The sequence below is a fragment of the Asparagus officinalis genome, chromosome 7, assembly GCF_001876935.1.
Source record: "Asparagus officinalis chromosome 7, Aspof.V1, whole genome shotgun sequence".
In the NCBI taxonomy this organism is placed as follows: Eukaryota; Viridiplantae; Streptophyta; class Magnoliopsida; order Asparagales; family Asparagaceae; genus Asparagus; species Asparagus officinalis.
Genome location: NC_033800.1, coordinates 59,786,116 through 59,801,385, shown reverse-complemented (window position 1 = coordinate 59,801,385; position 15,270 = coordinate 59,786,116). Strand labels below are relative to the sequence as shown.

The following is a 15,270-nucleotide window of genomic DNA, read 5'->3' as shown; positions in this document are numbered from 1 at the left end:
AAGGGAGTGGGAATCAATTCCATATCCGACAAAGTTCAATTTAATCAACTTTACGCCGTTTGATGGAAAAGGTTCCCCTACCCAACATTTAATATACTTCAAGTCCCACTTGGGAATAATCTCCGGCAATGAACCCTTGATGGTACGGTCATTCGTTGGCACTCTTCGCGGAGCGGCCTTCGATTGGTATCGTCGCCTCAAGCCGGGGAGCATCAGCAGTTGGGACGACATGGAGGACATGTTTCTGACGAACTTCTTCGACGACGACACTGAGGTCTCAATCAGCACTCTGTTTGATGAGAAGCAGAAGAATGGTGAGACAGTCGAAAACTTTGTGAAAAGGTTTCGAAATAAAGCGATGAATTGCAGGGACCCGGTCAGCGAAGATTCCCTTGGACATCCTCGAAGCTATAGGAATGGCGCCACCAAAGACCTGGAAGGATCTGAAGGTGCGGGGAGAACGAGCCGAACGATTCCTCAAAAGGAAGAAGGCAGAAAGGGGTCAAATACCTAATAACGCTCCGCAACCGAACTTCACCCCTAGGGGTAAAGGAAAAGCGCACGCAAATGCCGTGAACGCAAATCAAACGTTTGAGGTGCAAGCGCAACCGCAGCAGCAGCAGCAGCAAAAGGCACCTCAACAACCAAGGTGGCAACAGCAGACCCCGAAGCCAAAAGCCTCGGAGAAAGCCTCGGAGCCGAAGTTCCCGAAAGTTTATTCGTTCAGAGAGGATGAAGTTCCCGGTATCTTCAAGTACCTCATTGAGAATAACAAGATCAAACTGCCTCCAATTCAGGATCAGGAAGATGCCAAGAGAATCAATGATCCGAAATACTGCGCATTTCATAGAGCGGTGCACCATCCTACCAAGGTATGCTATGCCCTTAAAGATAAGATCCAAGCTTTGATCGACGTCGGGGTCATTACTATGAAGCAACCTAAGGAGAAGAAGGTGGGTGCAAATGGTGCACCACCCCACCAAGGTATGCTATGCTCTTAAGGACAAGATCCAGGCTCTCATCGACGTCGGGGTCATCACAATGAAGCAGCCAAAGGAGAAGAAAGTGGGTGCGAATGCAGTCACGATTGGCTTCGGCTCCTTTCCCGTGAACCAGTTCCAGCTTGAGCCGGTAATAAAAGCAGCAGTGAAGACGGTGAACGATGATCCTCACAAGCAACGCCAGAAAGGACTCGTGCCACACACAGCCCCTAATGGCGAGATTCTTTGGGTTCATCCAGATCTGATCGGAGACGAACAGTGGACTGGGACCTCTTCCAAGAAGAAATCAAAAGGGAAAGGTAAATCTTGTTATGGGGTGTCCGCTATTCCAGGAAGAGACGATGAAGAAATTCCTGCCTTCCCACTTTCTGAAGATGAGCAGGAAACATTCGCCACTCGGAGCGGGAACGAGTACCACTACAAGTACCCGGATGCTTCCGAGCAATTAGGTACCAACACTCCTCCGTCCAAGACGTTGGCAGAACTGGGAATAGCAGCAATTCCCCCGACGCCTATAGCCGCGGAAAGAGTCCAACAGAAGGAGAAAGGAAAAGAGCCTTTACGCCAGGAGACCCAAAACCCGAGGCAGTCTCGATTCAATCATCCGATTGGAAGAGACAAACCGGGGAATGCGAACTCTCCACCTCATTTCGACATCATGGCGCAATTAGCCAATATCCCGGCTAGGATAACCCTTTACGAGTTATTGCGCCTGTCCAAGGATACAAGGAAAGCATTGCAAGAAGCCTTGAGCGATTCAGAAGCTTTTCTAACTCGGATCAAGCCATCCCCTGAAGGGCCAGAGCCATCAGCTCAGCATTGCAACCTAGCGGCGCATCATTTCCCATGCATCTCCTTCACTAAAGAGGATATGCAAACAAAGAACTCGAAGCATGATCGGCCCTTGTACTTCACCGGGCACATTGGCTCCAGCATGGTCAACCGGATCCAAGTTGATCCGGGTTCCGCTGTTAGCATAATGCCATTCCGATTGATGCATCATCTCGGAATCCCGACGAGTAAATTAGCCTCCACTGGCACTACGATTTATGGATTCAACACCAGCGGGTCTAGACCCTTGGGGAAGATCCGAATCAAGTGCCAGATCGGAGATTTAAAATCAGAAGTTACTTGTTATGTCATCGATGCAGAAACGTCCTATAACTTACTGTTGGGTCGACCTTGGATCCACGGTAACCTTATAGTTCCGTCAACTCTGCATCAATGCCTCAAGTACATAGACTTGAATAACGAAGTCAAGACGGTGGTCGCGGATAAGCAACCGTTTAAGGGATTGGAAAACTATTTCACCGATTCCCTTCTATACGGCGCTGAATCCGATACTGAATCACCGGCCCAAGGAACGGACAGCGGAGATGAAGCTGATACCGAAACTGGGCTTGATTACGATGGTGGTTTTGTACTTAATGACATTGTACCCATTGTAATCAATCTTGATGATGAAGAATCATCGGAGAATAGTTGTAATTGGCAACTTGCCGAAGAACTATCAATAAACGATGATTTAGAGTATTCGATGTGTCTGGATGACGTCACTAAAGAGCTTTGTGATAATCCTGACCTGCATATGCCTCTTCAGTCATTTTGTCTGACGAAAAAGCAGGTACAAGATCCATGCGGAGCGACGCTTGTCATCCCCGCGGGAAAATGGAGTGGAAAAGAAGTCGTCTACGGCAAAGGAAAAGAAGCTCCGACACCCGATCACTTCTTAGAAGAAGAAGAAGATGAAGATAAACCTGCTCCTCATCTATTCAGATATGACGCAAAAGCGCGCGATATGATGGAAAAGTATGGGTATGACTTCACACTCGGAGAAGGTCTTTTCTTTGGTCGAGGCCCACGAGTTCCACCTCGAATGGCCTATGTACCGAAGGGAAAACCCGATGATTATTATCGCTATAAAAGAGGTCTCGGCTACGTCTCCTCATCCGACGACGAATGTTGCTGGCAAATCATTGATCAGATCGCTAACAAGGCTAGAAACGGATACTCTTCCGACTCTTCGGCTGGGGGTTCCGACACTAGCCTTGGCGAGACGTTCAAAAGGTTGATGTCAAATATGGTCACGGTCGATCCTACCGCAATAGAGGAAGACGACCAGATGCCAACATGGGAAGATCCTTGGGTTCACCACCTAAACATGCAGTATGGTGATAGGTTCGAGCAAAGAGAGCCTCCTACCGAAGATCAAGTACTCCAGGTGAATATGGGAACTGAGGAAAATCCTAAACCGATATTCATTAGCGATAGTCTTCTACCCGATGAGAAAGAAGAGTTAATCTCTCTTATCAAGGAGTACATTGACGTGTTCGCCTGGAATTATGAAGACATGCCAGGGCTCGATCCGAACGTAGCGGTGCATCGTCTTAATATCAAGACAGATGTTAAACCTGTCAAACAACAACAAAGGCGGTTTCGTCCGCAAATGATGGAGGCAATCGAATCCGAAGTCAAGAAGCTTATTGACTCGGGCTTCGTTCGAGAGGAGCAACATCCAGAATGGCTAGCCAATATTGTCCCAGTCCTTAAGAAGAACGGGAAAGTCAGGATTTGTATCGACTTTCGGGATCTCAACACTGCTTGCCCAAAAGATGATTTTCCCCTCCCCATCACGGATGTCATCATCGACAATACGTGTGGGTTCGAGAGGATGTCTTTCATGGATGGTTTCTCTGGTTATAACCAGATAAAGATGCATCCGGATGATGAAAAGCACACCGCATTCAGAACGCCCCTCGGTGTCTTCTGTTACACAGTTATGCCCTTCGGCTTAAAGAACGCAGGTGCTACATATCAACGAGCTATGTCAAAGATCTTTCAGGATCATCTCCGAAAGACTGTTGAATGCTACGTAGATGATCTGGTCGTGAAAAGTCGTGATAAAAAGGATCACATCAAAGACTTAAAGACCATGTTCGACTTAATGCGAGCCCATCAGTTGAAGATGAATCCTACCAAGTCTTTCCTCGGAATGTCGAGTGGAAAATTCCTGGGATTCGTCGTCACCACCAAAGGTATCCACATCGATCCTGATAAGGTAAAGGCGATCAATGAATTACAACCTCCGAGAAACCTCAGGGAGCTCAGAGGATTGCAGGGGCGATTGGCTTATATCCGTCGGTTCATTTCGAACCTCTCAGGAAAATGCCAACCATTCTCCAAGCTCGCAAAGAAGGGCGTATCATTTGTATGGGATGAAGCTTGTCAGAAAGCATTCGAGAGCATTAAAGAATATCTCTCAAAACCTCCCGTACTCGTTGCACCGAAATCGGGCAAACCGTTCTTGATTTATGTCAAGGCGACGAGCCATTCATTAAGTGCATTGCTTGCACAAGATGACGATAACGGTCACGAGCAGGCAGTGTATTACTTGAGCCGAACCATGGTGGGCGCCGAGTCTCGATATCCTATGATTGAGAGGGAATGCCTCGCCTTGGTGTTCGCCATTCAGAAGATGCGACATTATCTGGTCGGGCAGACCATTTACGTCATCTCTAAAGTTAATCCGGTTCGAGTATTCATGACTCAACCCGCTTCCATGAGCTGGCGATTAGCAAAATGGGCCTTACTCCTGTCCCAATACGACTTGCATTTCAAGCAACAGAAGTCGGTCAAAGGACAGGCCATATGCGATCTCCTCGCAGCTAATCCAACTACGGATCCTGCCGAGATATACGACGACCTACCTGATGAAACCCACGAGGTCAACGCAACTTCACACCAACAAGTGTGGCGTTTATACTTCGATGGCGCCTCTCGAGCAGCTCTTGTCACAGATACTCCTGGACGTTCTAAGGTCTCCTCCGGGGTTGGAGTGGTCTTAGTTTCCCCAGGAAAACACGTGATGCCCCGAGCCTATTCATTAACCAAGCCATGTTCAAATAATGTGGCAGAGTATAATGCACTGATTATTGGACTCAACTTCGCTAAGGAGCTGGGGGTTGAGTATCTCGAAGCCTTCGGCGATTCTCAACTAATAGTCAAGCAAGTCCAAGGAGAATATGAAGTCCGAAGTCAGGATTTAATTCCATACCATAAGATGGCAGTGGAGATAGCGGAATCATTTGAAGGATTCTTCATCGAACATATTCCACGGCTACAGAATACCTATGCAGATGCGTTGGCCGCATTGGCCGTGTCACTAGCGCAGCCTCCCGAAACAGAGCAGTTTGTTACGGTAAGAACTCACCAACTCCTAGTGCCGCTTTACAGTGAAGATGCCGAGGAAGAAGAAGTTCAAGAGGTACACGCTACTCAAATCGAGTTCGAACCACGAGATTGGCGTTTCCCCATCATCGACTACGTCCTGCATGGAATCTTGCCAGAAGATGTGAAGGAAAGAGAGTCAATCCGGCGAAGAGCACCCAGATTCTACTACAATACAGAGAATCGAACGCTATACCGCAGGGGGTATGATGGGCTGCTATTGCGCTGCCTATCAACCAAAGAAGCTGAAGAGGTCCTTAGGGAAGCGCACGAAGGAGAGTGTGGCGCACACCAACCTGGTCCTAAGCTTTATGACCGCATCAGAAGAATGGGGTATTTCTGGCCTTCCATGATGAGTGATGCAACTACGTATGCCCGAAAGTGTGACGCATGTCAAATACACGGGAATTATGTACACCAACCTCCGGAGCACCTGCATCCGTCGGTTACGTCATGGCCGTTCGAGACTTGGGGAATGGACATTGTTGGTCCTATAAATCCTCCGTCAGTCAAAGGCGACCGGTTCATTTTGGCAATTACCGATTACTTCTCCAAATGGGCCGAAGCAATTCCACTCAGAGAAGTTAAGACGAGCAACGTCATTGGATTCATCAAGCACCACATCATCTATAGGTATGGTGTTCCAAGACGAATCATACATGACAACGGTCCTCAGTTTGTCAGCAACGCCTTCATAAGGTTCTGCGAAAAGTTTAAAATTCAGGACATCTCGTCGACGGCTTATAATCCTACAGCGAATGGATTAGCTGAAGCCTTCAACAAGACTATCATCAAACTCTTGTCAAAGATCGTGAAAACTAACAAACGAGACTGGAATGACAAGCTTGGCGCAGCTCTATGGGCCTATCGGACCACGGTGCGCACACCAACGGGAGCGACCCCGTATTCACTGGTATACGGATGTGAAGCTGTTCTTCCATTGGAGATCCAAATACCATCTCTTCGGATCGCTCTTTCAACCCAGATGTCGACCGAAGAACAACATCAGAAACGCCTCGAAGAACTCGAGAGGCTTGATGAAGAGCGCCTGGAAGCTCAACAACACATTGAATTTTACCAAGCTAGAATCTCTCGAGCCTTCGACAAAAAGGTTCGACAAAGGAGTTTCAAAGAAGGAGATTTGGTTCTAGCTGTGAAACGGCCTATGATCCTAAACTCCAAGAAGAAGGGTAAATTCGAACCCAAATGGGAAGGACCATTCGTAGTAGAGACAGTCTACTCGAGTGGCGCATATCGCCTCGTCACCAAAGACGGCGACCGGCTCATGATGCCGATAAACGGCAAATTCCTGAAAAGATACTATCCTTAGTATCTTTTTGGATAACCAATGCATCGGGAAGTTCCCGGAAGAATACCACATGGGTATTCTTAGGGATAACCCGGTCATTGTGGAATTGACGAATAAGAACTCTGCATTCGAACGCTGAAGGTCAGAATGTCTCTTCTTATTCCCATCAAATTCTCCAACTCTTATGAGTTATCTTTGGTGAGATGAGATCTAATCCTCTGATAGGTTAATCTTTCCTCACCAAACCATCCGCTGATCAAATCAAACGACAGTGGACCCACCAACATTTCCATCTGCCAGTCATTGGCGTATCTCAAACTCCAGTTTGGTCAAACCTTCCTACAGTTAGGGCCAAAGCCAAAATCCCCTCTCGATTCCTCCAATGAACGAGAGGTCCACTTTCAAATCGAGTGATCAAACCTTCCGACAGTTAGGGTCATCTCAAACTCCAGTTTGGTCAAACCTTCCTACAGTTAGGACCAAAGCCAAAATCCCCTCTCGATTCCTTCCATGAACGAGAGGTCCACTTGAAACAGTCAAACCTATAAAAGTTAGGATTGTTTCCGATCTCGCTTAGTCAAGACTACACATGGTCAAGACTAAAGTCGAGTCACTCCTTTTCGATAAACGAAAATCCACCTTTGTCCCCTTTTTCCACCAAACCTATAAAAGTTAGGGTTGAAATTGGGTCTTCTCCTCAATGAATGAGGGGTTCTTTGGGTTCAAATGACCAATCCTATAAAAGGTAGTGTCGTTCGAACTTTTCCGATTCTCGGAGTGGAGATCCCACTCTTAGTTTCATCCTGCAGGATTCTGGGGGTGGAGATCCCACCTCGAGTTTCCTTTCCGCCTGAAGATAGAATATAAAATTCTTCCTCTTCGGCAACGGGAGATAGAATATAAAATTCTTCCTCTCTCGTTTCTTTTCCACCGGGAGATAGAATATAAAATTCTTCCTCTCCTCGGACCTTTCCGATGCTCGGAGTGGAGATCCCACTCCCAGTTCATCCTTCCAGATACTGGGGGTGGAGAATCCCACCTCGAGTTTCTTTTCCAGCTGAAGATAGAATATAAAATTCTTCCTCTTTAGCACCGGGAGATAGAATATAAAATTCTTCCTCTCCTCGGACCTTTCCGATGCTCGGAGTGGAGACCCCACTCCCAGTTCATCATTCCGGGTGCTCGGAGTGGAGATCCCATTCCCAGTTCATCCTTCCAGATACTGGGGGTGGAGAATCCCACCTCGAGTTTCTTTTCCAGCTGAAGATAGAATATAAAATTCTTCCTCTTTAGCACCGGGAGATAGAATATAAAATTCTTCCTCTCCTCGGACCTTTCCGATGCTCGGAGTGGAGATCCCACTCCCAGTTCATCCTTCCAGATACTGGGGGTGGAGAATCCCACCTCGAGTTTCTTTTCCAGCTGAAGATAGAATATAAAATTCTTCCTCTTTAGCACCGGGAGATAGAATATAAAATTCTTCCTCTCCTATTTTGACACAACTTTCAACTTCCAATCCGCGCACTTGGTGCATGGGGAATTTTATCCCGAATCCTAAGTAGGGATAAGTCAACACCTAACACGTGTTGCCGGGTAGCCTATTCCCGTAACAAGGGCAAAGTCTACGTATTCAAAGTCGTAGCATTAAGTCTAAGGGAGTTCATTCCTTTAGCATAACGTTACATGCGGAACGGATTTCAACAATCCGCATGCTAGCCCGATTCGAACGGTAATCGGTAAAGGCGTATCAAACCCGTTGAAGGCTGGGGGTTTGCCAAAAACCCCAAAGTCAACGCCTAACACGCGTTGCCGGGTAGTCTATTCCCGTAAGAAAGACGAAGTCTATGTATTCAAAGTCATAGCATCAAGTCTAAGAAAAGCAATTTTCTTAGCACAACGTTACATGCGGAACGGATTTCGACAATCCGCATGCTAGCCCGATTCAAACGGTAATCGGTAAAGGCACATCAAACCCGTTGATGGCTGGGGGTTTGCCAAAAATCCCATAAAATCTGTCATTCAGAAGAAATACAGACAAATCACAAGAAAGAAGCAAATGCGGAGTTTCTATTAATAGGTCAAGTCAAAAGCATACAACAAAGAGCTCATTAGCCCGAAGGCAACTGACGGCTAAGAATATGAGACTTTAAGCTAAAAAGTCTATCTGCATAACTCTGCTCAAGTCCCGCCTGCAGATCTGCTCGGGCAGATTCCTCAGAACAGCTCAAGATCTCCGCAGCTTCACTCTTCAACTTCATCAATCCCTCCTGAGTGGATCCGAACTCCTCGAGTACCCGGTCACGAGAACGCTCTAGTCCGATCAAGTCATCTGCGATAAGAACGGCGGATTCCTCGGCACGCTTCAAGGCCTCCTTCAACCTAGTCGCTTCCTCGCGATTCGAGTCCAAGGAACGGAGTAACTCAGCTTTCTCCCTATCCATCCTCGCCATGTTAGCCATTAGATGCGCAAGGGAGCTCTCGCGTGACTGAAGCTCACGCCCGACGGAAGATCTCAGTTCACGCCACTGCTCCATCCTATGCTCTAACTCAGAGGATACGAAAGAAGAAGCCCCGGTAACCTCCAGTTCCTTCAACTCTCGTATCTCTGACTCCAGGGCAGCGAAATCAGCAGTGAAGGAATCAGCCAGTTCCGGGTATCCTTCTTCCCTCATCATCGTCATGTGGCGAGAGAAGGAACGCCGGAACTGATCGAAGCCGCCTCCTCGGTGGAGAAGCTTCTCGATCAAGCCATTATACCAGGCGGTGAAGAAGCTGAGGTCCGTACGGAAAGCCTCTCCGTCAGGATCAGTATCGGCCAAAAGGCTACGGACACGCTCGTGCAAAGAAGATCGAGATCCTACAAGCAACAACTTGGAAGCTCAGTGAACTATCGAATATGGAAAGGAAAGTCAAAAGGCAGGTTCCGAACATACCGACGCCAACGGATGTCCCATCAGGTTGAGAGCCGACAGGCTCCGAGACAGCAGCAGAAGAGGGTACGTCAGCCCCTGCAGACATATTGCTCGCACCACTCGGCAGAGACGGGGAGGCACCACTGCTATGAGGACTTTCAACCCCGGGGACTGTAGCAGTATCAGGCTGAACGCCTGGTCCTACAGTGACATTCCTATGTTAACCAAATGGAAATTTGGACAAATAAGGAGAATCGGGATAAGAAGGTCGTATGAATACCTGCAATCCCCATGTCCTCAGATGCAGCCGGAATGCCAAGAGTCATAAGAGTATCGGCCCAAGCTGCTGGTCCTATGATGACACTCTCTTATTAGTCAAAATGAAAATTTAGACGAATAAGAAGAATTGGGATCTGCATACCTGTAGATCCATTATCCGCGGGCATTTGAGGGATGTCAGGAGTCATATGAGAATCAGTCCTAGCGGCTGGTCCTATGATTGCACTCATTAGTCAAAAGACAGATAAACATAGGAAAGTACAATATCCCTGAATCGTATACATACCTGCAAGCCCGTCGCTCTGAGGCAAACTGGATATGCCAGGGATAGATACCGGGCTAACTCCAATGGTAGACGCTGCGATAATCAATCATTCATTAGTCATATGAAATATCGGGCAAGAGGGAGAAAATCAGATATATACCGGTAGATGAATCGTTCCCGAAGAATGGTCTCTCGGTCCCTCTGGAAGTCTGCTCAGCCAGCATGTCAGCTAATAAGCCGGCATCCGGCTTCGAGAAGCTTGGCCCCTCCATCGCAACATCTGCAGGGTAACCCAAATGTTGAAGGATGAGGAAAGCTCAAACGAGAAATCTTCCTTCACCTTACATAAGGAAAATGACATTGGATGCGGATATACCTGAATAAGGGATTGTGGGCTCAACATTATTTATCTGCTCAAGATCGATGTTAAGGTCGATGCCCAAAGACCCATCGTGAAAAGCGTCGCACATTTGTTGCACAAAGCAATCCATGTTGTCAACGCCAGGGGACGCCGAACCCGGTGGGAGTTCGCCCTCCTCGAAGAAACCTGAAGCACAAAACATGGTCACAAATCCCCAAAAGGTAAACAACCTTGAAGCAAGAGCAATTGAATGTTACCTCCCCCTCCATCGGCGGTGCTCCCTAAGTCCACTCCACAGGGACGCTGACCGTCATGGGACTTATGGGCAGTCTTCTTCCTCTTCGGGGCACCAACCCTCCGAGGACCATAGGGTCGAACATGCGCAGGCCTATCACACGTTTCAACGTGTGTAGGAGCTGAGGGCTCATGATCACCGGCTGTCCTACCTAAAATGACAATAGCCATTTCAATGAAAAAGAGCTGTCATTTATGGAAAATGAAAATTAAAAGAGATAGGACAAACCAGTATCGAAGTCCCCTCTGCCGGTATCCACGTCCGCATACTCGTCCTCGGAGTTCTCGTCATCATCACCCGCAGGGAGAAGTTCTTCTTCGTCTGAGACAAGAGATTTGGCATGCCCTTTTCTCCGCTTCTGAGCAAGCTCAGCTCTGCGACCAGCCATCATAGCAGCCCGGACCGCATACTCGGACTGCAACTCTGAGAGGCTCCTCGCGCTGATGGACTCATATGCAGAAAGGAACCACTTGCAGCTGAGGAAAGTGATCAATGGCTTACGCCGGTACGAAGGAAGAGCAAAACGGGCTCCAGTACAGCCCACCATCGTCCATAGCCACGCTCGAACGCCATCAATCAATCCTCCCTCAACCCGCAGGCTGCGGCTCGGATTCCCGACATACAGTTGGTCATAGCCGAATTGTCGAGCAAAGCGGCAAGGGAGATAAGGCTCTATGTGGCACTGGTTCTTCACCCGAAGGACGAGATAGCCTACACGGATGTTCACTAACCACCGGAAGCAACCAGCGTCAAGAACGGTCCGGTCACTTCTAGGTTTCTCCTCATCAACCAGCACGTCGCCATAGCGACCTGAAAAGTGAGGGAAACACTTAAAGAACTCCCAACTCTTGCGGACCCGGAGCTCTCGCTGAACATCACTAAATTTGCTCCCAAACCATCTGCTCTGCTCCAACAATTGCATGAAGGGGACAGGGATGTCAACAACGCTGGGGGCCGACATCAAGTCGGGACGGTGAAGAACGAGCCACGCCATCAAATATGCGTAAGGGAGCTCAACCTTTGGGCAAACCAGCTCAGCTGATGGTTCAGAACCCATATGTGTAAAACTGCTAACCAGACCCCTGAGCCCGCAATGGATACTAGCAACCATTGCTGGGAGCAGGGAAAGCTCTCTCCCATAAGCCAGCTGAACTGCAGGGAAGAGCACCTCGATGGGTAGAGCGTCAGAAGGTTGGTGCGGGACGACACACTTCTTCAACCAAAGGGCAAGGTAGCCTGCTAATAGCGCCCGGGACCCTATAGACCTCTGTGCGCGGCGGAGAAAAGAGCGAAACTTTGTCCCCGCGGGAAAAGCCCCCTCAGCACTGCCGATAGTGTAGGAACGAACCTCAGCCTTTTCCAACAACTCATTAACGGCCGAAGGAGTCATCACGTCTAATTCATGAATGGGCGCACTGGAATCACCTTCCAAGTTCTGGAACAAGTAGCTGGCAAACTGCTTCAAGCTGATCTGCCTCTTCCTTCTCGCTTGGGGAGAAGTTTGGATCAAGGAAGTGTAGTAGTGGCAAGTAAGATCCCAGAGTGTGTCATACATGTCCGGAGTATCTTTCTTCATACACTCCAGCTGCTGGTTCGTAGGGAAGTACTCCTGATACGGACAGTCCCCCATCGGAAGACCCGAAACATAATGCATCTCGTGCAAGGCCAACCCTAGCTCACCTCCGCTGGTCAGGAAGGTGTTGCTATCGGGCACATAAGTCTCCAGCAAAGCCAAGAAATGGCGACAGCTGACTGGGATGCCGTACATAGTAGCTCGTATGGGTGCATACAACCCACTGCTCTTCAGATCCCTCTCCCAGCGCGCCAAGACGAAACCAGTCATGCGCGCCCACCACCCTTTGGCTAGGGAGGAAGCCCAGCCATAACATCTGTACTCCGATGGGGGTAACTGTCTCCCAAGAAGAGCCAGACGGTTGCTCACAGTCGGAGCAGCAGCTGACACCTCGCCTGGGGGTGCAGTATCAAGACCCATGATCCCGGGTCGTAGACCACGCACGTCATGATACCCCTCAGAGCCAGGAGTCTTATGGTGAGTAGCATATCCGCATTGAACCCGATCAGCATCTTCAGTAAGATGCCAAGACATCTGCCGGTCCACGGCTTGCCCCTTCAAATGACTGAAAGAATAGTGGCGTGGAATCGAAGGGATGTACAAACAGGCTCCACCGTCAAGAGTTAACCAATGCTCCTCACAAAGAGTCAGCGTGGCAGGATCCCTGACATGATCTCCAAATAGAAAACCCGGCTTCTTTAGAACCTGAGTGGAAGTAGAATCAGGGGTGAAGGAGGCATCTGTGATAAGTTGGCGCAAGCAATGGCGCCCTCCTTCCTGTATCGAACGGCAAGAGTCATTTGGACGATCCCCGTCGAACCGAGGAAGTGGGCCAACAGCCTGCCTAAGAGTAGCGGAAGAGAAAACCTCCCGACTACATCCGGTGTTGGCGTGAGGAGGAAGGCTACCCGCGGGAAATTCCACTGCAATAAAGCACAAGGGCGGAATCAGAAAATCCATCTCGTAAGAAGAATGATAGACTCATCCACGGAATAATTGGAGAGACGATTTTGAGTGACCTACACCAGAAGGACGGCATGCGTCATCACGTGAATAACGTGGTAACGTACACCGACCTATAAGGTGTAGGACAACACAAAATCGCCCCAATATATCCGAAGACTTGAATTGGCTAAGCAAAACAAGTCTGAAACCTTACCCTCCGCGAGAGAGGTATCGGTTCTTCCTTCATGACCCGCAAAGAGGTCAATCAGGGATGTAAGACAAAATCTCTGCATAAATTCTCACCCCCGAAAAATGAAGCCGCGGGAGAGGATGTCGTGGGGACCTCCTCCTCACTATGCTGTGAACGAGAACGGCTCCTCCGGGGACGAGATCGACGCGGAGACATTGCAAATCTGCAACGAAAAGCAGCAAGTCAGGTACAATCTAAAACATGAATATACGAAATTTAAAAGGGAAATTAAGAACTTTAATTAAAATCCTATACACAAATAGGATTTCATAATTGAAGTCTAATTAAACCTACAAATTTCGTGCACGATGATTGTCATCTTTCACGGTGAATTTTGGTGAAATACCCAAAATACCCTTTGTGTTCAAGGCCAAAATCTAGGTCAAGGACACGCGTGACCCGGGTCATGATCGTCACATTCGATCATATAACACCCCGGTACCCCACAATTTTGGTTAAAATTTGCAAATGAGCCCTTTTGCAGAATTCAGCCAATTTTGCATAAAAGCCCCTCTACAAAATCTTGGTTTGGGCTCCACATGCCTTATCAAAATTTTGATCATGAGTTCGTGGTCAAAACTCATTGGATTTCAGCCATAAGTTCACTGCCTTTTGCAAATAAGTCCCTCTAAGACATTTATGGGCTGTTTTGCAAATAAACCCCTCCAACAACTTTTGGTCCTCTTGCCTAAAATACCCCTCAAGCTTGTGGCCAAATGAACATGTAATTTAGGTCCTAAACTTCAGTCCTCTATTACATGAACACCACCCCAATTCTTCGGCCACTTTTGCAAATAAGCCCCCAAAACTTTTCGGCCCCACATTTGCACATAAAACCCTCAATAAGGTATGGTCTTTTTGCATGAAACACCCATCCAAATTGTTACCAAAGGGGAATGAAATCCAAGCCTCAAAATTTCAGTCCCATTTTGCAAATAAACCCCCACGAATTTTGCAAATAAACCCCCCAAAGTTTCGGCCATTACCTCTTTTTGCACAAAACCCCCCGAAATAATAGTGCATACATGCCCCCTAGTCTACCACAAGAATAAAAATGCAACCTTTACCACAAAATAAGAGGATGGTGAAGAGGAGCTTACCCAAATCAAGAGGCTTGAAATCCCCAATCCAAGAGTCAAGATCCGAGCTTGAAGGTGGAGGGAGAAACCCTAGTGAAAAGTGAAAATTTTCGGCCAAGAAGGAGCATACAAAAAACCGAATTTCTTTGGGGTATGGAGCTCTTGAAAGAAAAACAATGGAGGAGGTTTGGAGGAAGAAGATGAATTCTCTTTTGAAAAGAGGGGGGAAAACAAAAGGGGAAACAAATTCAAACAAGAAAGAAAACAAAGAGGGGGGAAACAAAATGAAGAAAAAGACAAAAGGGGGGGGGACCATGAAAAAAGCAAGACACCCCCATGGGGTGTCTCGGCAAAACCGAGACACCCCAGGGTGTCCCGGTTTTGTCGGGACACCCCCGGGGTGTCTTGAACCTGTTTTGACCCCCTGAACCTGTTTTGAACCCCTAAATTGTTTTTTTTAAAACCCCGAAACACTCTGATTCTTCACCAATGGTTGAATATTGAGGGACTCCAAAAGTCAACCATTGACAAATCAAAACCCTAGGATGGACGCCGGTCAACGCGTAACCCTAGGTCAACCCCAGTCAACGGGTTGCACCAAAAGTCAACCTTTGACGAATCAAAACCCTAAGGGTCAACGCCGGTCAACGCGCCAGTCAACGCGTTGCAACAAAAGTCAACCATTGACAAATCAAAACCCTAGGATGGACGCCGGTCAACGCGTAACCCTAGGTCAACGCCAGTCAACGCGTTGCGACAAAAGTCAACGTTTGA

The 15,270-nt window shown here is 48.0% G+C and overlaps 1 protein-coding gene and 2 long non-coding RNA genes across 3 annotated transcripts in view; all 3 read right to left on the bottom strand.

Annotated features, from left to right (window-relative positions):
- Nucleotides 9,765-10,192, bottom strand: LOC109850076. Its single transcript, XR_002249326.1, has 4 exons — nt 10,154-10,192; nt 10,015-10,086; nt 9,871-9,942; nt 9,765-9,801 (listed from the first exon to the last, which is right to left on the bottom strand). It is a non-coding gene; the product is annotated as an uncharacterized LOC109850076 (long non-coding RNA).
- Nucleotides 10,242-10,753, bottom strand: LOC109847244. The gene is made up of 3 exons (XR_002248616.1): nt 10,612-10,753; nt 10,370-10,540; nt 10,242-10,273 (listed from the first exon to the last, which is right to left on the bottom strand). It is a non-coding gene; the product is annotated as an uncharacterized LOC109847244 (long non-coding RNA).
- Nucleotides 12,465-15,270, bottom strand: part of LOC109847209 — a 13,511-nt gene continuing 10,705 nt past the window's right edge. Inside the window, exons 2-4 of the mRNA XM_020416452.1 lie at nt 14,518-14,703; nt 13,471-13,580; nt 12,465-13,145 (exon numbers count right to left, since the gene is read on the bottom strand). Of these exons, the coding sequence (XP_020272041.1) occupies nt 12,921-13,145; nt 13,471-13,580; nt 14,518-14,703 (521 nt within the window). The 3' untranslated portion in view covers nt 12,465-12,920. The remainder of the gene's footprint in view (nt 13,146-13,470; nt 13,581-14,517; nt 14,704-15,270) is intronic.